Genomic DNA, 25,464 nt, shown 5'->3' on the forward strand with positions numbered 1-25,464 from the left:
AAATACAAGATTATTGCATCCTTCGCAGAATGCTGTTTACGATTCTTTATCAAAAGAGCTGGCGAAACTCCTGTATTTGAGCGGCCGATCAATCTGTCGAATGAAAAACGCAGTGAGCTGAGATTTTGTTCAAAATCTGTGTGTAATCTTGGCAGTCTGAAAATACACCTGTTTTTTTGTTTTTTTTTCTCAATGAGCGGTGATACAAACTTTGGTTAAAAATCGCAATTAATTGCTTTAGCAATACACGTTTTACAAGTAAAATAATTTTTGCTCTTTACGTTTGACATTTCAAAGCAGGCAAAGTTTATAAACTTAAATTGTTTCGTTATTTTTCGCAATGATTTTACATCTCTTAGTAAAACATGAATAGTATAAGGTTTAATTCCATCGAGTTATTTTTCAACTATAGTTTATCTTCAACTCGTAGACGGAGTGGACAAAACAAAAAGATGTGATGCTAGCCCGAGAAATCCTTCTTTAAGGATGGTAACTTGCTGTCGCGACGGCAACCTGAAGCTGTTCTAGCCCCAGTTTCTTATCGGTCGTCACGTCGCCGTCGTCAACGAAAACGTCTGTTGCTTAAGGTGCCTATTCAGAGGTATGTGCCATATTAGCTGATAGGAAACGAACGATTCATCTATAAATCTGGTGGTAAAAGATAGGGGCAATTGTTTCCACAAGAATTGCAAGCACACGGGTAAGAAATACCAAGGTTGAATCACCTTGTTTATGCCACAACTCAGTCAACAGTAGATCATGAAGTTTTGCCAACTGCTCGCGCTTTGTTATCACTACCTGGTCTCAGACCAGGAATTCAAGAAATACTGCGATGAGACGGTTATTTTTAAAGTAGAGTGTACCTGTTTACATGAAATGGTTGAGCTCGAATATTTACGCCAAACATGATGGATGCAACTATAATCGATTGTTTACTCAAGCTTCAAGTTTCAAAAAATGTTTTTTGTTTTTGTTTTTTTTTTTCTTCTTGAAGTCAGGTTTGGCTGTGGGTCTTCCACAAAAATTAAACTGCCGACGTTAAACGACCAATGTGTGCTACAGTTGTTACCTTCAAAAAGAAAAACATAGGCGGAAGGAAAATCAGTTTCGCGCGATATGCACGTGCCGGTGATAGAAATATATTTGCATAACATTTACAATGTATCAGAAGCAGCGTCTATTTTCATTTTACTGCAAATGTTTGCAAACGTTACAGAAGTTAATCATGTGGTCAATCTAAAAGGAAAAAAACAAATTAAATTCATCTTTATTGACGAAAAGGGTTTCCATTCTCTTATTTTTGTTCTTGATGAAGGTAGTTGGCCAACGTCCATGTTGGTTTCCAACAAGCGCGAATGGAATAATTGTTTTATTAAATTCGGTGCGTTTGTATACTTGGAAATTATAGCTTAATTTTATTCGGTTTTAATTTTACAAAGCGACCGGAAATCGATGTGGCGAAAACAACAACAAGTGGGAAATCACATGACGTGCGCGCCGTTTGTAAAATTAGTTGGATGAAAAATTTGAAAGCGAAGCAAGCGAATTTGCTGAATTAATTTACAATCAAGTAGAATTCAAGGAACGTCTATCAAATGAAGGAGATATAAACTTGTTCAGAAAGTTTGAAAAGCGTTCAAGTTCGAGTCATGGAGAGGAGACGAATAATTGCGTACTTGCACATTGCCGTTGTAATAACGCTGCGGAAAACTTTGATCGCCATGTGACACAGACGTTGTGCCAAAATTATGCTCGACAAGACCTCTTTCAGAATTCCCTTGCTTTGAAAGCCATGGCATTTCGAGCTGTATGTGTGGAGTTCATTGTTGGCCAGATTCAGAGTCAGAGACAGAAACTATCTTAGCGTCAGATTCATCTTCAGAATCTCCGAGGCCACCCTGATGGTTTTTCGTGGCTGGTAAAGAACCGGGCTTATTTCGGTTCAGCTCAAAACACTCAACTCCTTGAGGTGTGTTTCGCAAGGACAGAAATGATGCCTGTTTTCCTGAGGCCTTTTACAAATGCTCTAATAATTTATTTGCCTGGTCAGAGATAATGTGAAAACGGTTTGTTGTGCGGCAGCGTGCGAAGGAAATGATTAATGGCGGCTCTCCTTATGGATTTAATCGATGAACTTTTACAATACGTGCCATCTTTCTTCCTCGCAGACGTGTGAAAACACTTCAAACAAACATTCAGTTCTTCTTTTGACATTGCTTATATCGGTTTCGAAAATTTGGTGCCACCAGGACTAGCAAGCCATTCTGTTAAGGTAAACATTGTTTTCGTTACATAATCTTCATGAGTGCGTAAAATCTCGACTGTCATATTTTAATTTTACAGCTTTTCGAGGAAACTTAACGTATACGCACCGTTAAATAATCTAATCTCGAACTTTGTGGCTTTTTTGTTGTTACTGGGACGGCATTGTCCATAATTTCCTGTATTTCTTCTGTAGATAGCTCACCGAATCTGTTTTTTTTTTTTTTTTTTCGTTCATTTTTTTTCTCGACGAAACTTGGCTTCCCGCGAAAAAGTTTATGCCGAAAGACAGTCACCGTATTCATTTCCATATAAGGTCAAACGCAAGTATAACGGCTGGTAACCGAGATCCAGTGAACCAATAAGAAAGCTAGAATTGCATTATCCGAGGTTGAGAATTTAATGATGATAGATGTCATCGCGTTGATCTGTACAAGCGAAAAGAAAATGCACAATTTTCGGCCATTTTCGGCGGCCGCTGGCAGCTAAAATTGCGATTTTCGGATTTCTTTCGATTTGGAAAAAACTAAAGGGCTTCAGGACCTTTAATTTGAATCGTATTTTCGAAAACAACTCACTATAGAGATTATTTGGGCAAAATATGAAGAAATCGAAAATTTCGCGACTGTCATCTCATCCTCGGTATTTAGAGAAACTGGCTCTTAAAATGTTACGGCGAAACAAACGCAGGATTACGCACCATTACAGCGCCAAGCTACAAACAACCAAACAAGACCAAACAAACTCTCACAACTTCAGAACACTCAATTGAGTTTATTTTACATTAACTTCCTTGCCATTTAAATATTTTAAAAGTGAATAGAGATAAACTTGCGTTGATTAATCGTCGATGGAAGTGTAAAAAAGGCAAAAGATTGACGACTACCCCTACTTCGTTCACGTACGACGTTTCCGTCCGGCGAATGGGAAAATTCCGCCCGCTCCCAATAAGATTGCAGAATTTGTTGAATTCCGCCGGCTCACGAACTGAATAAATAGTGTCATTTCCATTATCGAACGCTAACCTTAAGCAGGGTTATTCAGGCTTTACGGAGTGAAAGTCTGCACTCGAGTTATCCTGAATAGTGCTCCGGTTAGCCTGTTAACAGTTAGCTCTCATTGATGGAAATGGTATCGTGATTCAACTAAAGAGTCTGCCTCTGCATTTTATCCCCGGTCAGCAGGGTGCCTTTTACACTGACCGTTCACAGACAAACCCTAATTCCTTTTCAGAGCACCAAGTTTCCCAATTCACTCGCAGTTGTCTTAGCTGATGAAATCGGTGCTTCTACTTTAGTACCGCAGAGAAATCTTAGGAAGTGTTCCTAGCATTCCTCACAAACTCTCACTAGGGTTCTTCGTCTTGCGGCCAGGGAAGACATGTAGAAGGCATAAGTGCAATAACTGGTCACAAATGTAATAAAGTCACAAGTGTAATAAGGTTTGGTCACAAATGTAATAAGGGTTCAGACATAGGCACAAACGTGAAAGGCACCTGCCATTCAAAGTTGATGTCGACATCGGTCAAAATCGCTCTAGTTTTGTTATTTTACGCATCATCCAATGCCTTAAATGCTCTTATTAATTAACTATAAAGCTTTTGTACAAATTAGGTGCTGCTCTCAACTGATAGCGTCATTAGGTATATCCAAATTAAATTTTAATTCGCTTCAATTTCATTAAGTGCCAACAACGAAACCATCAGTATAACCTGAGTGATTCATAAAAGAAAGAAAAACTGTCAATGCAATAACATGAACACTATTCAAATGGTCAATGTCCTCAACTGAGGAAGTGAAAAAAATCCACTGATCCAGTGTGATAATTTGAACTTGAAATTCAACTTAAACAACACAAGTTACAATACGTGTTCTTTCTCGCCATATATTGAAGATATTCCTGCCAGGATGGAAACTCAGAGTCTGCTTAGTGTAGTAAAAGTGGGGAGCCATCGTTATCAACTTGCAAATAGTCCACTATTTCTTTACGCTTAGTTTCGGGAGATCTGAAAATACCTAGTGTATTCAACTGGTGGGCTAGAGCAGCAAATTGGCAGTTGCCATCTTCAGGTGGATTTAACAGTATTATCATGCTCGGCAATTGAAGTTATTGTGTAGAAAATATCGCGCAATTACATAGCCGACGGCAAAAAAAAAAAAAGCGCGAGGAAAATTTAGTACATGAAGCTAGGATAGATTGTCAGTGCCTTAGGTGACAATGCACGGCTACCAATGGCTTGGCCAATCGCTTGGCCAATGGCTCGTACACGCAACGAATCGTAAAAGTCCGTAGATAACGACCTCTGAAAGAAGTGAGCCCACCTCCCATCCCCTGAAAATAGAGGAACTAAGGTTCAAAAGTATAATTATTTTTCCAATCAATAACCTGAATAACGTACAATAAACTGATGACGATTCAACTAGAGAAGGTATAGCTTATTCCAGGATGCGTCATGAAGCGCCCAGAAGATAAGGGTTACGCCAAATTCAAAGGAAGATTATAGATAGGAGAGATTATCTGACTGAGGCCGTTGAGATTTTGAGTTAAAGAACGGTTGTTAAACATAAACATGGTAAAAATAGTCATAGGTTCGATTGTACATTAGCTCCAAGTACATGTTCACGGAATGTTTCAAACTTTGTCCCTCCAGAGCTAATATTTAGAGAGCTTAAAACATATCTTGCAATACAAATGAGCCAATAAAAACTAGCAAATGAGCCAATAAAACAGAGGTATCGAACTCTACAAATTACACGCGGATAACAGCGGAAACCACGCAGACCTATGACCTCTAACGGCTCTACTCTGGTGAAATGTCCTCCTAAAAACAGGATTATTCCTTAGCGAAATTTTCAAAGATCCCCCTATCGTACCATACAAAAGGGGCAGGTCCTCAAAAATATACTAGTTCGAGCAAAACTCTCAAAGCGGCTATTACACGTGGATAGGAGTTGTGTAGGCCTGTCACCCCATTGTTATCACTTAGTGACTAGAAAGTCGCCGAGACCGGGCTACGCGAAGCGTGATTTTGACCAACTTTGAATCGATTACCAGGAACTTGGGCGACATTTCCGAGTCCCAGGGACTCTCATCTAATTCGAGAGGACTTTGGTTTTCAGTGAAATGGACAGAGAAAAAATTTCTGAACGCTTGGCTATGAGCAGTCTGGCCGAAATTTAGTCACTAATTGACTAGAAAGTCGCCGAGAACGGGCCACGTGCAGCGTGATTTTGACCAACTTTGGTTCGATTTCCAATAACTTGGGCTATATTTCCCAGTCCCAGGGACTCTAAACTAATTCGAGAGGACTTTGGTTTTCAGTGAAATGGACAGAGGAAAAATTTTTGAACGCTTGGTTATGAGCAGTCTGGCCGGAATTTTGCCACTTATTGACTAGAAATTCGCCGAGACCTGGCTACGTGCAGCGTGATTTTGACCAACTTTGGGTCGATTTCCAGGGACTTGGGCGATATTTCCGAGTCCCAGGGACTCTAAACTAATTAGAAAAAGCACGCGAGTAAAAAAAGATATAAATGGGCAAAAATCTTTAACCCAGGCATTGTCCAAAGCGACAGACTTCCACAAGTAAAATAAACGTGTGCAGATTTGAGAAAGGGCCAAATCTAGCATCTTTAAAAAGTCCAGTGAACGCGCGAGAACTTACAAGAGAAAAGAAAGTTGATAGGGGCGAGAATCTCCAATCGAAACACTAGCCAAATCGATAGACTTCCACAAGTGAAATATACGTCTGTAGATTTGGGGGAGGGCTGAAAAAAGCATCTTTAAAAAGTTAGGAAAGCATTGCTTAGGATCCCCGCACCTAAAACGCGAGTGTGGTGCATCTCCAAACGCGCGAGAACTTACGAGGGAAGAGAAAGTTGATATGGGCGAGAATCTGCAACCCAAATACTGTGCAAATCGATAGACTTCCACAAGTCAAATACACGTGTGTAGATTTGAGAAAGTTCCAAATCTAGCATCTTTAAAACGTCCAGTGAGCAAAGTTTGAGATCCCGACACCAAAACCGCAAGTCTGGCGCATCTCTAAACGTGCGAGAACTTACGAGAGAAAAGAAAGTTGATATTGGCGACAATCTTTAACCCAAGTACTGTCCAAATCGATAAACTTCCACCAGTGAAATACACGTGTGTACGTTTAACGGAGGGCTAAAAAATGCATCTTTGAAAAGTTAGGTAAGCACTGGTTCGGATTCCCGCACCTAAAACGCGAGTGTGGAACATCTCTAAACGTGCGAGAACTAACGAGAGAAAAGAAAGTTGATATGGGAGAGAATCTCCAACCTAAACACTGTCCAAATCGATAGACTTTCACGAGTGAAATACACGTCTGTAGATTTGGCGGAGGGCTAAAAGTAGCATCTTTAAAAAGTTAGGTAAGCATTGGTTGGGATTCCCGCACCTAAAACGCTAGTGTGGCGCATCTCTAAACGCGCGAGAACTTACGAGAGAAGAGAAAGTTAATAGGGGCGAGAATATCCGCTCCCAAGCACCGTCCAAAATCGATAGACTTCCACAAGTGAAATACACGTGTGTAGATTTAGGGGAGGGCTAAAAGTAGCATTTTTAAAAAATTAGGTAAGCATTGATTGGGATTCCAGCACCTAAAACAGGAGTGTGGCGCACCTCAAAACTCGCGAGAACTTACAAGAGGAAAGAAAGTTGATACGGGCGAGAATCTCTCACCCAAACACTGTTCAAATCGATATACTTCCACAAGTGAAACACTCGTGTGTAGATTTGGGGGAGGGCTAAAAGTAGCATCTTTAAAAAGTTAGCTAAGCATTGGTTTGGATCGCTGCACCTAAAATGCGAGCTGCCACATCTCTAAACGAACGAGAACTTACGAGGGAAAAAAAAAGTTGATATGGGCAAAAATCTCTAACCTAAACACTGTTCAAATCGATAAACTTCCACAAGTGAATTACACGTGTGTAGATTGGAGAAAGGAACAACTCTAGCATCTTCAAAAAGTCCAGTAAGCAGAGTTTGAGATGCCGCCACCAAAACCGCGAGTGTGGCGCATCTCTAAACGTGCGAGAACTTCCTAGAGAAAAGAAAGTTGATATGGGCGAGAATTTCTTACACAAGCACTGTCCAAATCGATAGACTTCCACAAGTGAAATACACGTCTGTAGATTTGAGAAAGGGCCAAATCTAGTATCTTCAAAAAGTCCACTAAACATAGTTTGAGATCCTGACACCGAAATCGCGAGGGTGGCGCATCTCTAAACAAGCGAAAACACGCGAGAAAAAAAATATAAATGGGCGAGAATCTCCAACTGAAGCCTCGTTCACAACGACAGACTACCACAAGTAAAATACACGTGTGTAGATTTGAGAAAGGGCTAAATCGAGCATCTTTAAAATGTCCAGTAAGCATAGTTTAAGATCCCAACACCAAAATCGCGAGTGTGGCGCATCTCTACACGCGCGAGAACTTACTAGGGGAAAGAAAGTTGATGTGGGCAAGAATCTCTCACCCAGGCACTGTCCAAATCGATAGACTTCAACAAGTGAAATACACGCTTGTAGATTTAGGGGAGGGCTAAAAGTATCATCTTTAAAAAGTTAAGTAAGAATTGGTTGGGATTTCCGCACCTTAAACGCGAGTGTGGCGCATCTCTAAACGCGCGAGAACTTACAACGGAAAAGAAAGTTGGTAGGGGCGAGAATGTCTCACCCAAGCACTGTCCAAATCGATAGACTTCCAGAAGTGAAATACAAGTGTGTAGATTTGGGGGAAGGCTAAAAGTAGCATCTTTAAAAAGTTAGGTAAGCATTGGTTAAGATCCCCGCACCTAAAACGCGATTGTGGCGCATCTCTAAACGCGCGAGAACTTACGAGAGAAAAGAAAGTTGATATGGGCGAGAATCTCCAACTCAAACACTGTGCAAATCGACAGACTTCCACAAGTGAAATACACGTCTGTAGATTTGGGGAAGGACAATAAGTAGCATCTTTAAAAAGTTAGGTAAGCATTGGTTAGGATGCCCGCACCTAAAACGCGAGTGTGGCACATTTCTAACCGCGTGAGAACTTACGAGAGAAAAGAAAGTTGATAGGGGCGAGAATGTCTCACCCAAGCACTATCCAAATCGATAGGCTTCCACAAGTGAAATACACGTGTGTAGATTTAGGAGAGGGCTAAAAGTAGCATATTTAAAAGGGTAGGTAAGCACTGGTTTAGATCCCCGCACCTAAAACGCGAGTGTGGCGCATCTCTAAACGCTCGAGAACTTACGAGAGAAAAGAAATTGTATACGGGCGAGAATCTCTCATCCCATGAGGGAACGCGAATGACTTCTACTGTAAGTATCTCTTCCTGATTTTTTTTTTTTTAATTCTATGAGAACAGCGTTGTATTCCTCTAAGGCTGTGGGTGTAACTCCTAAAAACACTGAGTTCTTATAAATCGTTTAGAAATTCTTCGTTCCAGTTCAAATTTATGTTGCTAGCACATGGGTGGGCACTTTATATGTAGACCGTGATGTAAGATACCTTAAACTATTTTTGCTGTTTATGATGCACTGCTACTTTAGTCTGCTTTGTAAATATTTAACTGCTGTGGTCGAGTTTTTAAATTTAATATGATTAAACGTTCTTTTTATGCGTTCCTGTTAAAAATGGTGCAAAGTTGTCAATTTTAGTAATTTCAATTTGAAGAAAAGGTCCTGTTAGTACCCTCTTGTTACTTGATGAAAATTTTGCGGGGTTTGTTTTACCTGGGCGCTTCATGACGCATCCTGGAATAAGCTATACCTTCCCTAGTTGAATCGCCATCAGTTTATCGTACGTTTTTCAGGTTATTGATTGGAAAAATAATTATACTTTTGAACCTTATTTCCTCTATTTTCAGGGGATGGGAGGTGGGCTCACTTCTTTCAGAGGTCGTTATCTACGGACTTTTACGATTCGTTGCGTGTACGAGCCATTGGCCAAGCCATTGGCCAAGCCATTGGTAGCCGTGCATTGTCACCTAAGGCACTGACAATCTATCTTAGCTCCATGTACTAGGTTTCTCTCGCGCTTTTGTTTTTTTTCTTTTTGCCCTTGGCTGTGTAATTGTGCGATATTTTCTACATAATAACTTCAGTTGCCGAGCATGATAATATTGCACGTGGCTCCCACTGCCAATGACATACTCAGACAAGTATTCCAGGTCATCTGGGTTTTTATTCCTTAAGATCTGTGTTAGACGGATTAATCAAACGCTCCTTTACGCCCGGACAAGCATCTCAATGCAAGCTCAGAGTTTATTGTGATGACTTTCATTGGGTAAACAAGACATTTACGTCTGCTCGCCGCGCTCAACATCCATTCGTAGGCACTTTGGTATCTTTAAGTTCAGTTGGTAGATCTGAACTGGGTTCAGGGGAAGAAGCAGAGGAAGGTTCATGTTGTGTAATTCGTTCATCATTGCGGGATTACTTGATTTATCGGCATTCCCCGGTTTTGTTCGCTCAAGTTTTTTTCCTGCCCAAGTCTTTCTTCACGTGTGTTTAGACGTGATCTGATATATAATGACCTTGTTTTGTTCCAGATTATTGGCGTCGGTGGAGTCCGCAATCATTTGAAAGCATCGGGAATGACTCAAACACACTATTCACGTTTAAATCACTATTAATATCGTGACTTCATTTTAAAGCTTGTCTCACATTCCATCGGCCCTTTCTGGTTTATTTTTTATTTAACATCATCGACATGTCACTGAAACAGATTATGACGCCTTCCCTGACCTCAAGACGAAGAACCCTAGTGAGAGTATGGAAGGAATGCTAGGAATATTTCCTACCATTTCTCTGCGGTACTTACAGTAGAAGCCCCGTGCGTCCCGTCATGGACGTTGCTTTTAACAGAGATTTTATGACAAATATATATGGATTTAAAAGATGCTTACCTTTCTGTGCCTGTTCACGAGTCTTCACGACAGTTCCTTCGCTTGTTTTGGAAGGGAACATGTTACCAGTTCAAAGCTCTTCCATTCGGCCTATGTTCAGCCCCCAGAATTCGGCCTGTGTTCGTCTCCCTGTTGCCGCTTTCCTGAGGAGGAAGGCCATTCGTGTCCTTTTTACCTGGACGACTTTCTTCTTTTGGCTGCAACAATGGAGGAAGCTGTGAAAAATACTCAGCTGGTAGTGACTCTCTTCAGTCTCTAGGTTTTACAATAAACGTCAACAAATCATTACTGATTCCAACACAAGTGATAACCTTCCTGGGTTTCCAGATCGACTCAATATGCATGATGATATCACTCCCAGCAGAAAAGGCCAACAACATTCTCACTGTTGTCGCAGTCTGCTCCTTTCTCAAAGTATCAAATTGCGACACCTAGCAAGTTTAATGGGCCTGTTAGAGACCTCGAGACCAGCCATTTGGCGAGCTCCACTACACTTTCGTCACTTGCAGTCAGATCTGATAAGGGGCCTACAAATGAACTGGGAGTCTTACGACGCTTTGATTGCCCTTTCACCGAGTGCCAGAGTAGAACTTCCTTGGTGGTTGAAACACACCCTCAATGAAAACGGCAGTCCCGCGCACCTTCCTCCACCGGATATGATCATCACAACTGACGCATCCAAGAAAGGTTAGGGTGCAATTCATCATTCCCTTCAGACTAATGGCAGATGGTCACAAAAATAGTCTCTCCAACACATCAATTATCTAGAGCTAAAGGCGTCCTTTTTTTGGCTTTACTGAAAAACCTTTCTCAAAGCTAAGTCTCACGTAACCGTATCTCTCCAGCTAGACAACACGACTCCCATAGCTTACGTCAACAACAAAGGGGGTACACGTTCCCCCAACTTATGACTCTGGCCTTAGAGATGTGGGATTGGTGTCAGGAAAGAGACATCCTTGTGATAGCTTCTCACATCCCAGGAAGAGACAACGTCTCAGCGGACAATGAGCCCAGAGAATTCAAGGACATGAGCGAGTGGAAGTTGGTCCCGACAATTATTCAGCCTTTTCTGCTGAATTGTCAGACGGATCTGCTTGCGAGTCGTCTAACCAACCAACTCGCGGATTACATCAGTTGGAGAACCGACCCGGGAGCCATCCACACAGACGCCTTTACGATAACCTGAGCTCCTCTACGGGGCTATGCCTTCCCCCCCTTCCCCCCCCCCCTTCAATCTGCTATCCAAAACCCTGACGAAGGTAACAATCGACCAAACGGATCTAATTCTCGTTGCTCCAGTTTGGCAAGCCCAGCCCTGGTGGCCCGTTCTGCTGAGACTTCTAATATCTCAGCCAGTGTTGCTACCGAACGGTCCAACCCTCTTTACGGACCCGACCGACCTGAACCGAATTCATCCAAAGTATCCTCGCCTTCACTTGGCCGTGTTTCACATCTCTACCAACGTTTCCAAGCTGAGGGCATGGCAACAAACGTTGCCCATCTACTCATCGCAGATACTGGTACCTCCACCTCGTCGTAACTCTGGACGGCAAATTGATCCTCTTTCGTCATCTATAAGTGACATTCTAATTTTCTCAACAGAACTCTTTAACGAAGGCTTAGCATACCGATCACTTAACGTCCTTCGTTCCGCTATTTCGTCAACTGATCTAAAGATAGAAGATTTTATCAGAGGGTCAGCATCGTTACGTTTTTAGGTTCCTTAAAGGAGCTCTCAATAAGCGTCTTCCAAAGCTCAGGTATTCCCATACCTGGAATGTTGATGTTATGATTAAAGCAGTAATGGACGCTCATATGGCCCGTAACCAATCAGGAGCCGAGAAAGACAATAGGCTATTGTTTGGAAAACAATGGACGCTATTGTTCTCTAAATCCAAGATGGCGCTATTTATTTTCAGCCAATCCGGAGCCGAATTAAGAATTCAAGATGGCGGCGCCCACAAAGTCGGCCATGTTGGAAAACAGCCCACCAGCCTCGACGGAGGACTGGGATCGGTCTCGCGGATTTCCATGGCGACACAAATCACGCCAGAGTCACGCAAAAAAATGTCATGCAACTTCAAACTCGATACTTACAGTGTTCTGTGGTCCTAAACGACGGAGGTCCGTCCGGCAAGTGGCCATGAAAACTGAGAGACTTGGGTCCGAAATAAACACATCCGAGGATGTAGACTAAAGTGACGGGTCTCGGATGACACTTATATAGCCTTCTATTCGTTCCAAAGCATCCTGGGATGGTGACCTCATCGGAAACCAATCCTAGACTTGCCCCACTCCCTTCGCGGTCGAAGGGGTAAAAATACGGGTGAGGGGGTACTCCCCGTTCCAAAGCATCGTGGGACGGTGACCTCATCGGGAACCCAGTCCTAGACTTGTCCCACTCCCTTCTCGACCGAAGGGGTAAAATAGGGATGAGGGGTACTCCCTCTTAGTCTGCTATATAAAACCTTCACACGCTTTGAAAGGGAGCAAACAAAATTGTTGACTTACGAAATGGAAGTTAGAAGAAGTCGAAGACTACTAGGATTGACCCCCGAAGTAGATGAGTTCAAGGACAAATGTTTCATCTGTCAAGGCTGCCTTGTCATTGACTCCTTGACTCGATGAAGTGCGAAAACTTATTGCTGTGTAAAATGTCTGCACAAGAGATGTTTGCAACAGGAGTTACAATACTCAGATAAGTGCGGATATTGCAAAACCTCAAATCCTCGGGGGAATGAAGATGAGGAACAACTTTCACCTTGGGAGGAGGTGGTACGCGAGAGGATTACCAACGCAACGAATGCCATCAATAGGTATCGGCGAGGGGGACGGCCTTATCATATTCACAATCGTAATATTGTTTCGTGGAAGACCTTGCCGTACCATGTGAATCTTTCCATCTGGTTTGAATTTTATGCAAGACTCACCATCTTCGTGCAGCAAAGGCGAAACGCTGCCCTGTACTTCCATGCCTATGTCAACTTGCCGTGGATGACCATTACTCAATCAATAAGACAGACGGTGTATGGAATGCTCAGTAGAAACATCCCGACGGAAGTAATGTTCTGCGTACGCGAAGTAAAGTTTAGGTTATTGTTCCTGTCGTGGCTGCACTACGACGCTGAGGATGAAGTGATTATCAACAGATTAACTCTTCAGTCATCTTTTTCACACCCCATTTACCCTGAAGATACAGCTTGGGTGTAACTTTTATTGTAACTCAAAAACTCGTAAAAAACAAAAACAAAAAACAAAAAAAAAAGTCTGAGTCTTTATAACGTTTATTGAATAATGATGATAAATATAATAACATGAACTCCGAAAGAGAATTGATTACAATTTTTAACTCTTTAAGTCTTGACCGTCGGTATTCCACAAAGTGTTGGTAACTAAACTCGTTTCCAGTTTCACAGACTCTTGGTCCCTGGCCCCAAAACGCACGATATTCTGTCCTAGTTTTCTTTGCTTTTGGTCATGAAGTCTTTGCCTGATCCGTTCCTTATTCTTGGCATAGTAACTTCTCCAATACTCGTTGATCCGTTCCCTGTTGTTTTTACAGTATTGTCTTCGGTAATTTCTGATGTGCTCCTTGTTCTGTTGACAATAGGATCCCTGGCTGCTGGCGAGTCGTTCCTTGTTGTTTTCATACCATCTTTTACGACACCACCACCACCTCATCCACCACCACCACCTACACTACCACCACATTCATCACTACCACATCCACCACCACCGCCACCACCACCACCTACATCACAACCACATTCACGACCACCACCACATCCACCACCACCGCCACCACCGCCACCACCACCACTCACCACCACCACCACCACCATATTTACCACCACCACCACCACTACCACATGCACCATCACGACCACCACCACCTCCTATACCACCGCCACATTCACCACCACGGCCACATCCACCACATTCACCACCACAGCCACATCCACCACCTACACCACCACCAACACATCCACCACCACCACCACCACCACCACATTCACCAACACCACCACCACCACATTCACTACCACCACCACATCCACCACATTCACCACCAGCGCCACATGCACCACCTACACTACCACCACCACATTTACTATCACCACCGCCGCCACCACCTCCACCACACTCAGCAACTCCATCATTAATCATGTATAAAACTAAGGCATTAACTGCCTCAATTCATGTTGAGTCAAAGTAGCAAGGAGTCATGTCCCTTTATTGTCGATATTGTCATAGACTATTCTCTCGTGCAGACAGTAGAATTCATCACGAAAAACATAGTTGTCAAAGCAGTGGATCAGAAAAGACACGAGATGTCCCAAATATCACATTTCCTACCGAAAAGCACCATGGGATCCCTAGTAGAATAGAAATGGGAGAAGCGTTTCTGTTCAAGACACCCTCCAGTATTTTGATCGTGGGCCCTTCTGGTTGTGGCAAGACTTGTTTTACCGAATCGTTACTCTTGGATCACTTGGAAGAATTGTTTGTAAACCCTCCCACTACGATTCTTTATTGCTACGGGGCGTGGCAAGACGGATTTAGAGACATGGAAGACGCTGGTGTGCAATTTCACGAAGGGATTCCAGAGTCAGACCATCTCAAGCCATGGTTTCCTAAGGGTGGATTACTCGTATTAGACGATCTGATGGCAGAGGGAGGTGAGGACAAAGCGTTGCTAGACTTATTCACCAAAGACTCTCATCATCAAAAGAGAGAGGATGTCTGATCATTGCCCAAAATGGTATATTAAACATCAGTTTAATCGACTCGGCTCATTTGAAGCACGTTGTCTTGGGTGAAGGTCCACGAGAATCATGGATGATCGTTCAACAGATATTTTTGGTCCCGTGGAAGATAACAGTGATGAGAACGTAGAAGAGGAAGAAGAAGTGGACAAAGAGGAGCCTGAAGAGGAACAGGAAGAAGAGGAGGATAGTAGCAGCTCCGAAGAGGAAGAAGAAGCGGACGACGATGAACCAGATCCGTGGAGTCCGTTACGTCAAAACGTCGGGGAAGACGTCAAAGAAACCTACCTGAAAGAAGTCCAGCAGTTCCTGGATAAGAGAAAATCCCAAAACTATGCCGAAAATGCTGCTTTCAACGGCCTATTACCTGTAAGTAGAAGAAGGCTACAATGGACTTACTAAGAGCGTCTAAAATGGACTCACCGTATCAAACACGACGCAATACACCGTAAAGTCATGAAGACTCTTCGACGCTTTATTGAGGAAGACGACATGGATTTTGACGAAGCGGCCGAGTCGGCAGTGGCAAAACGGAAATTCCTGCTAAACAGACTAATGCGGAAGAAGTTACTCCCTGACGATGATGACGAAGAGGAAGTAGAAGAAGAGGTTAAGACCTGAATTAACCATGTGACTTATAAAAGTGTGTGATTCCAGGGTTTTAGTCATTATTTGTAAGACGCCACACATGCAAGATGAATTGCTCCAATCAACTGTCAGGGAATGACCAGGGGGTTGTCTGTAAAAAGGCCTACCACAAAAAATATTATGCCAAGAACAGACAGCGAATCCTGGCCCAACAGTAACGTCCAGAAAACGTCGGGATTCTCAGTGGTGGTGGTGAATGTGGTGGTGGTGGTGGTGGCGGTGGTGGTAAATATGGTGGTGGTGAATGTGGTGGTGGTGTAGGTGGTGCTGGATGTGGTGACGGTGGTGGTGGTGGTGGTGGTGGTGGTGGTGGTAAATGTGGTGGTGGTGGATGAGGTGGTGGTGGTGTCGTAAAAGATGGTATGAAAACAACAAGGAACGACTCGCCAGCAGCCAGAGATCCTATTGTCAACAGAACAAGGAGCACATCAGAAATTACCGAAGACAATACTGTAAAAACAACAGGGAACGGATCAACGAGTATTGGAGAAGTTATTATGCCAAGAATAAGGAACGGATCAGGCAAAGACTTCATGACCAAAAGCAAAGAAAACTAGGGCAGAATATCGTGCGTTTTGGGGCCAGGCACCAAGAGTCTGTGAAACTGGAAACGAGTTTAGTTACCAACACTTTGTGGAATACTGACGGTCAAGACTTAGAGTTAAAAATTGTAATCAATTCTCTTTCGGAGTTCATGTTATTATTTTTATCATCATTATTCAATAAACGTTATAAAGACTCCGACTCTTTTTTGTTTTGTTTTTTTGTTGTTGTTGTTTTTTACGAGTTTTTGAGTTACAATAAAAGTTACACGTTACACCCAAGCTGTGTCTTCAGGGTAAATGGGGTGTGAAAAAGATGACTGAAGAGTTAATCTGTTGATAATCACTTCATCCTCAGCGTCGTAGTGCAGCCACGACAGGAACAATAACCTAAACTTTACTTCGCGTACGCAGAACATTACTTCCGTCGGGATGTTTCTACTGAACATTCCATACACCGTCTGTCTTAGTGATTGAGTAATGGTCATCCACGGCAAGTTGACATAGGCATGGATGTACAGGGCAGCGTTTCGCCTTTGCTGCACGAAGATGGTGAGTCTTGTATAAAATTCAAACCAGATGGAAAGATTCACATGGTACGGCAAGGTCTTCCACGAAACAATATTACGATTGTGAATATGATAAGGCCGTCCCCCTCGCCGATACCTATTGATGGCATTCGTTGCGTTGGTAATCCTCTCGCGTACCACCTCCTCCCAAGGTGAAAGTTGTTCCTCATCTTCATTCCCCCGAGGATTTGAGGTTTTGCAATATCCGCACTTATCTGAGTATTGTAACTCCTGTTGCAAACATCTCTTGTGCAGACATTTTACACAGCAATAAGTTTTCGCACTTCATCGAATCAAGGAGTCAATGACAAGGCAGCCTTGACAGATGAAACATTTGTCCTTGAACTCATCTACTTCGGGGGTCAATCCTAGTAGTCTTCGACTTCTTCTAACTTCCATTTCGTAAGTCAACAATTTTGTTTGCTCCCTTTCAAAACGTGTGAAGGTTTCATATAGCAGACTAAGAGGGAGTACCCCCTCATCTCTATTTTACCCCTTCGGTCGAGAAGGGAGTGGGACAAGTTTGGGATTGGGTTCCCGATGAGGTCACCGTCCCACGATGCTTTGGAACGGGGAGTACCCCCTCACCCGTATTTTTACCCCTTCGACCGCGAAGGGAGTGGGGCAAGTCTAGGATTGGTTCCCGATGAGGTCACCATCCCAGGATGTTTTGGGACGAATAGAGAGGTATATAAGTGTCATCCGAGACCCGTCACTTTAGTCTACATCCTCGGATGTGTTTATTTCGGACCCAAGTCTCTCAGTTTTCATGGCCACTTGCCGGACGGACCTCCGTCGTTTAGGACCACAGAACACTGTAAGTATCGAGTTTGAAGTTGCATGACATTTTTTTGCGTGACTCTGGCGTGATTTGTGTCGCCATGGAAATCCGCGAGACCGATCCCAGTCCTCCGTCGAGGCTGGTGGGCTGTTTTCCAACATGGCCGACTTTGTGGGCGCCGCCATCTTGAATTCTTAATTCGGCTCCGGATTGGCTGAAAATAAATAGCGCTATCTTGGATTTGGAGAACAGTAGCATCCATTGTTCTTCAAACAATAGCCTATTGTCTTTCTCGGCTCCTGATTGGTAACGGCCCATATGAGCGTGCATTACTACTGATTAAATACATGATTTCTTTGGGAAAAACAGCATCCTTTCACTTAAAGCTATCTAAATATGAAGTTAGTCACCCTGTTTGCATTAACCTGTCCTGAACGGATTTCCGCCTTAGCTTCCCTGGATCTCAGACATTGCAGCGTCCTTCCAGAAAGGGTGTCTTTCAAACTCACCGTCCCTAGAAAAACTGGCAGTGCAGATAAACTAGCTGAAGATCTACTTGTAAACTCAGCTATTCTCCTGTTGAGTTTTGATTTATATATATATATATCATATATATATAATTTAAATGTTTTGTGATGTGCAACCATGGCTGTTTTATTGCTCTTAGCAGCAGCGTTAAAAACTACCATTTGTTGTCTCATATATTTCGAACGGAGTCTGTGAAATATAATGAGAATTATACTAGGGCCGCGAAGCGGCCTGAAGTTATAATTCAAGTTATATGAACAGACGAAGTGAGAAATATATGAGCTTCCCACCCTTCTTCCCCCCCTTCTATGGGGTCTCTCTTTTGTCTGTCTATAGGCGAATCTTTGCTGACGTCATTGTTTACATTTTTCCTCATTAACATACGACTTTGCGCATAGAAGGCATCATGCTAGACACGATTTTACTAGAAAAACTTAACGAGCTTGTGAAACTTAGTAAGTGGTGACATTTTTGGCTCTTTGGGTGCAATATTCGAGGAGAAATTGGCTTTCAAAAACAACAAAATTTCTGTGTGGCAAAAGCGCTAATGAGCTCATACATTCTTTGTAAAATTTTGAGTTTTTAAACCCTCGTCGCACAAAAAGTATTCAATACATCGCGCTCAAATTCCCTTTCCATATTCAGTATTAATCACTTTGTAGCTCCACCAGAAACTGTATCGCTTATGGTAATGAGGCAAATATTGTAAACAAAGATTCTCCAATTCCATGGCGTCTAAAAGCCACCGAAGCATCGTGCGACCACGAGATCTATGTCCCAGCGCCTTGTGGGTATACCCAAGCCCCTTTTATTGTTTCTTTAGGGGGGTTCGCCCTTCTGTTGGCGTTAAAAAGTGGTTTGAAGCACTAACTGGGAAATTTCTACCATTTGTTGTTTCATATATTTCTCACTTCATTTGTTCATATAATTTGAATTATAACTTCAGGCCGCTTCGCGGCCCTAGTATAATTTTCATTTTAGTCCATCCACGCGGACCTGAACTTTATCAAGTCTGCTGTACTTTGCTCTGTTATCGTTATTGTCTCATTAAGAAAAAGGCTAGTTGAAAGCATAATTTTCATCCAAGTAAACGCCCAGAAGTTCCCTCGTCCTTCAATTCAACGCCCGTTATGTTCATGTTAAGCTGTGCTACACTTGACTATGCAACTTGTGACACACCGCGCGCAACTCGCAACTCCAACTCGCATGACACTCGCTACTCGCAACTCGTGACTCCACGTCTCGCATTCTTCCCATGCCTTATTACATAACATCGTCGTACCCTACAATAGGTATCTGCTAATATACAATTTAGAGCCGTTCGTTCGCAAAGGATTACTTATGCAGCACATAACTACAATACATATGCAAAATTACTTTATTATCTTTTGTGTTCGGACACCTACGTTCTCTGGCAGTCAAAGTCCATATGCCAAACGAACGTCGCGTGCTCATTTATGCATGAAGCCGGTCAGATAGAGGAAACCACACGCTATCTTCGACTTGAACCTGTTCACTTATGCAATAAAGATCAGACACTGGCCTTTGATTTTCAATCATTTACACCTCGAAAACTAGTATTCAAACATCGTTTCTGGAGGTACATTCACTGAGAGCAAAGTTAATCTCGCAATCAAAAATGTACGACTCGGTAAATAACAGAAACAGTGCATGTTTATAACCAGATATCTAATTGTCTGTAAGCGTTACTATTAAATGATAAAGCACTAAGCGTTTCATATACCTTGCCAGACTCAAGGCCACGAGATTTGTTCGTGAAGTTTACAACTGATAACAAACCACCAAGGGAGAAAATTATTTCAAGTTCTTTTTGACAAGTGGCAGCTTTGTTTACTTCTGTCGGTCAAAGTCTATATGCAAAATCAAATTCACGCGCGATTTTCTTTTTTTTATGTCTTGGTACACCCGTTTGTCACGTGAAAAACAAAAAAAAAGATATTTCCGGCTGGTGCATGTGGCAGTCCGCAGTCTTTTGTGTGACTAAACAACTGCTTATACATTGTAAAAGAAAGACTGTCCACTCTCTTTAGTTTTTTCTTAACAATCAGTGAATAACTACCAACCAAAATTCGAGGAGAAGTCAAAAATGGCCGAAATGACCGCAGCAGACTTAACAGACCTTAACGGAAGGGTGGAAGTTTTGAAGGGAAACCTTGATCAAATGTTTTTGTTGGTGATGGGCTGCCTTATTTTCTGTGAGTATGTTTTCCTTGTACTTGTGTTATTTACTTAAGTCATTTTTTCGTAGCCGATGTGCAAAATATTGAGACAATTACTCTCAACCTCTCCTGGAGAAGAACCTCCTATTCTTTCCAAAACTTCAATTTGTCGTGTTCGTCATAACAACGTGGAAGCTGTTCCTTCGGGAGTGACCCAGAATAAACCAGGGGCCAACGGTTGTTGTCTCATTGTTTTGCTTTGAAACCGGCGAAATCATAGCAATTCCTAACTGAGCACTGCACAAACAACAAAACCAGGTCTATTTGAGGGGGCATCTCTGTTGGTGATCAGACTAAGTTCCCGACATCCATAACAGGGTGTTTTTTTTAACTAGTACACCAATACCTGTTAACTTATGTACTTTATTATAAGTAAATTTGCGTTAGCGAAGCGATCAAAACTGCCTTCGAACGACAACTCCCGAAGGAAAAAATTCCTTGAAACACTCAAAGCATAACATAATTACGTAACAAACCGGCATATCGATGCAAATAGGCTTTATCTTCATCAAGAAAATTCAAGAACTATATTTGATAAAAAGCTGTCATATTTTTTAGATAATTCAATAATACAACAAAATAGAAGAAGTAGATAAAAGATATGCAACTTCAGTTCAAGAGGGCAAATCTTTCTCGTCCTTAAGGGCAATTAAAGGCAATATATTTTCTGTGTCGCATCACACATAGTCAAAATATACTGGAATAAAGGACAGCGAGACAACGTAGAAAAAGATTATCGTTTGGTATATTTTCTTGTTATTTCTTAGAACAAGCTTCTCTATGACTATTTTGTGACTGTACAGTGCGGTGCGACTACATTTGAAAAACCTTTGCATACAATATCATGGAGAGTAAATACAGTGCATAAATAGCAAATTAACAACATGGCAAAAAAAACCATAAATTTACGTTTCTGACGTTCTACTCGTCCCGCCACACGCCGAGACAAGTCAGTCAAAAACATCGGTCAGTTTAGTGTTCTTGGTATAGCTTAGAACACGTGAACCAGACCAGCTTTTCGTGTGGCCATTTTAAAGGTAGAGTGATTAGCGACAACGATTGAAAGATTGCAAAGAATGTAACACCTGGAGACTTTACCTCCCAAAACAAGACTATCGGTCAAGTTCACCCCGCGCCCGGGGTATTCACGTGGTAATGGAAAGAAAGAAAAATTTTTAAAAACACAAGCCGAGACCTATTAGGCAAAAACAAGCGACCGGGGTAGCGACATCAATTCGTTATCAAAAATCAAAATCATTTTATTGACGCAATTACTTTGACAAACTTGACAAGGATTTGACTGCAATTAATTCAGAGAATTTTCTCCTTGGCACTTCGGTTTAATTTGTTTCACAACAATTTAAGAAAGGTATCTATTTGTTACGTTCTCGTACATGTACCAGTACAAAGGATCCCGGCATGTAAAAGATCAAATATTAACGCTTTACAACATAACGTTAATGCGGCCAGGTCCCGGTTAGCATCGCATCAATGATGTTAAAATGTTCTTAAGCAATATCTACGTTGCGTCGTTGCTGCCGATTGAACGGGCAGGTTTTTCAGACACGTTTAAGCGGACTTATTTACCGGCACGAAAGCCTAGGATCTTTTGTATTGCTTTCACATTAGAGACTTACAGATAATGAGACCTACAGCTTGATAAAATCACTAAATGATTTTGTTGTTCGGTTAAGCGCATCGTAATGAACATAGCCTCTAAATAACCTTAAATAGCTTCAGGTCATTTGTTAATTACATTCTGACTTTCTTTGAAAACTGTAGCGCTAAAGTGCGTACTGTTACGCTTAGTAAACAGTTTTTTTTTTTTTAAATTGGGTACTATGTTTCTGCATCGCACCTTTTGCATGGCTGACTTTTTGTCAACAACAAAACCATGCCGGGTATTAAAATTCAGTCTGATGTCAGTAACAGTTGCAGTAGCGTGACCTTTCTTTTTGACATGACGATCAACCAATCAGATTGTTACATTGCCGGTCCAATATCATTCATGTATCAGACCAAGCGTTATTTCGAATGACCTTGTAGTTTCACTTTTTCGAAAGAAATTAGCATGTGAACGATAAACATGTTTACGACAGGTACAAAACAGACGAACTGAACCGAAATTCTCTCCACTTTATTTGTAATCATGCAAATAACAGTCTCTCCAACAAAAGCATTTTGTTGACACAAAAGCCATATACGTCTCGTTAGTATACTTAGTGATTGACGCGTAATATGTTTGAAATGTATTACTCGTCTTACTAATTTTAAATTCAGCTAACTAATTTCAAGTCAGAGATTATATGACGTTTTTCCTCCAACTTTCGCTTTCTTTTCGATTGTTTTCAGTGTCTTTCGATTCCCTAATATTGAGGTGTTATTTCTAAACAACCGGGCTACACACCCTTGGTATTTTTTTGCACGTCAGTGGTGTCAAGTCCTTGCACTAATATTTACCTAATACTTCCCGCGCACGTATTCATAATAAGCTATAATAACATGTATTTATTTTTTTGAGGTTGCTCATGAAACAGACTTTCTCTGGTCTTTCCAAACGTGTATGAAATGTGAAATGTGAAAAGCGTACATGGTTGGTTGTTGATCTGATCTGTCCTTCTCGGGTAACAGGAAAGCTCCTTAGATGCGTTTTCGGCTGATTCCGCCAGTGTTGGGCAGCCATAAAATCCGATCACACAACAACCCGCTATCCTTGTGATATTTCTCTTTTAGTTTGAATAACGTTTGTACGTAATAGTACAGGTAGAACTCAGTTGCTCCAATAACAAACATGTCGTGTGATATACTCTAACATGAAGATTTCATTAAGATATCATGCAAATAATTACGATAAAATTTAGGTCAAAATGATTTGAGATTACTTAGAGATTTTTCGTTGACTTGGATTATACTAATGATATATTTGAGACAAGAGTAAATAGAAGTTGAGTAAGTTTGTTTTTGCAAATTCATTTTAAACTACAACAGATGAAGCCTTGTTTTAGTTTGGAAAAGGCAATTACTGCTGAAACTCGACACTGATCTCCATTACTCGTTAAATATTTTCACTCAAAAATTTAATTGTAATATAGTAATTCGATTGTATTGTAGTAATAGGGAAACGCCACAGGGTTGACCTCTAGTTTTCCTTTTCAAGATGTGCTTTTTCTTGTATTTTATTTACATCATCTTGAATGAAACACGTTGTCATCTGTTGTCATGAATAATAATTTATATAATAACCCAAGTTATTGTCGCATTTTGATTGGTTCTCGCCTATGATCTATTAAAGGACAGATGCACGACTGACGTCATCATTTCAAAGTTTTCCCTCTGTGTTTTAAAATGGTGGAAAGATTTGAGAATTTAGGCCCGGTTCATATACGTCGCATTTCTGCCGTGTTGAATTCAATTCAATGAATTAAATTCGACAGAAATTCGACGTCTGAATCGGCTGCCGCATTTCTGCCGCACGTTCGACTGGTCCTGTCGCATCATCCGACAGAAATGCGACACCGATTCAGACGTCGGATTTCTGCCGTGTCGAATCTAATGCATACATTATGTTAATGTTTGAGCATGCGTAAATGTCTTCCCGCCAAAGAAAAAGAAGAAACTTAGCCATTCTCGACCCAATGCGACCTGAACATATTGCAACACATACTACTCTGTTGTCAGCCTTCTCCTTCTCGTTCCATTGGCGGACAATTTTTCGCAAAATTAAAGTCCTTCGTCGCTGGGTATTTTCGTCCGCCATATTGAATACTCTACGTTTAAAACATTTTCCGCTGGCCGACATACCCGACAGTATAAATTCTGAATTAAGTGCGACACAAGTGCGACGTATGAATCCACAGTCGTATTTCTGTCGCACTTAATTGCATTGAATTCGATACGGCAGAAATGCGACGTATGAACTGGGCCTTAGATAATATTTTACATGACTGGGCAAAAGATAAGGTACAAGAAAGTCTTGTCCAGGCATCGAACAACTACCAGAAGCATAGTCTAGCAGGAAGAAGAAAGATACAGCCGTTTCTGTTTTAGAAAATGACTCAGAAAAAATACTCGAGCAGTCTCAGTCGGCAGTCGAACGAGACTAAACCAAACACAAACTAAAAATTAGTCTTGGTAAGCCGAGAAGAACCATTGCTTTATCTCGAATTTAACAAACCCAATAAACAAAATGTTTATGAGATTAATTTATTTAAAACATTGAACTTTTCTCAGTCTCAAAATAATTGTTGACACAGTGCCGGATTGTCTGGAATAAAACATCAAAACCACTTCTTAAAATCAGTTAAAATAAACACATCACCTTGCTTTCCGATGCGAATGTTCCAGTCCGTTTCAGGGCACAGCAGCGAGCAAAGTATAGCTCACTGCAGCTCACGGCCAACTGTATCGCAGCTAAAAGGTGTCTCCGACACTATTTCAAACTGATTTGAGAATCACCAACCACAGACGACACAAATTTCCACCATCACTAACGCTCCTTTCATTCAAAACTCGAATTGAATGGCCTCCAGGTTGACCGCAGCCGCAATTTTTCCGAGCGTAGTTTTTGAACTCCTGCAATATTCGAGGCAACATCCAAGCTTTTCGGCTCACAGGGCTGCTCTGATGACAAAAACTGACTTGACTTATCCAGCATTTCCTTTAAGATTTGTAGATTTCGCAGTTCAATACACCGATTCCAGAAAAAACCGGAAGTTGCACCGAAACGAGGCTTAATAGCCCTCGCGGTAATTAAAGCAACATGGCGAACGAAGAAGAAAGGCCAATCTCTCTTCTGATGATATTCCCGGCGTCAGTGTGAGCGAAGAACATTGAAAACTTGACACTCAGCCAATCGAAATTCTGGCTTAAAAGTCGCCGTATAAATCAAAGGGGCAAAATAAAGGAACTTTTAGACGGGTATGTTTTCCATCCTTCGATTGTCTCGATCTCTAATATGCGCAAAAACAACCTGTTCTCACCATTTTTATTGCCTAAAAGAACTTTGTTCATGGTCGGTTTAGGAAAAAGAATCTGAATGAAATGAAAATTGTAAAAGTTTACGACCCTGACCCGAAGAATGCTTTACTAAAGCTACAGCAAGAGATCGAAAGAACATACGGAAGTAAATTTTCAAATTGTGTCGCATATCGGGAATATTGCAACAAAACACTTTAAAAAATTTCCTACGGCTGATTCATTTTTCACTGAC

The 25,464-nt window shown here is 41.6% G+C and overlaps 2 protein-coding genes and 1 pseudogene across 2 annotated transcripts in view; all 3 read left to right on the forward strand.

Annotated features, from left to right (window-relative positions):
- The first annotated feature begins 8,687 nt into the window (after nucleotides 1-8,687).
- LOC145490128 (uncharacterized) lies at nucleotides 8,688-11,899 on the forward strand (annotated as a pseudogene).
- Nucleotides 11,900-15,015: 3,116 nt separating this feature from the next.
- On the forward strand, nucleotides 15,016-15,355 carry LOC145490129 (uncharacterized). The gene has a single exon (XM_081469235.1). It carries the CDS (start codon nucleotides 15,017-15,019, stop codon nucleotides 15,347-15,349), a length of 333 nt encoding a protein of 110 aa, XP_081325361.1. The 5' UTR covers nucleotide 15,016; the 3' UTR covers nucleotides 15,350-15,355.
- A 4,584-nt stretch (nucleotides 15,356-19,939) lies between these two features.
- The window catches only part of LOC145491512 (putative ammonium transporter 1), a 29,735-nt gene continuing 24,210 nt past the window's right edge, over nucleotides 19,940-25,464 (forward strand). The window contains exon 1 of the mRNA XM_081470757.1: nucleotides 19,940-20,231. Coding sequence (XP_081326883.1) covers nucleotides 20,123-20,231 — 109 coding nt within the window. The 5' untranslated portion in view covers nucleotides 19,940-20,122. The remainder of the gene's footprint in view (nucleotides 20,232-25,464) is intronic.

The sequence above is a fragment of the Orbicella franksi genome, chromosome 6 (assembly GCF_964199315.1).
Source record: "Orbicella franksi chromosome 6, jaOrbFran1.1, whole genome shotgun sequence".
Classification (NCBI taxonomy): Eukaryota; Metazoa; Cnidaria; class Anthozoa; order Scleractinia; family Merulinidae; genus Orbicella; species Orbicella franksi.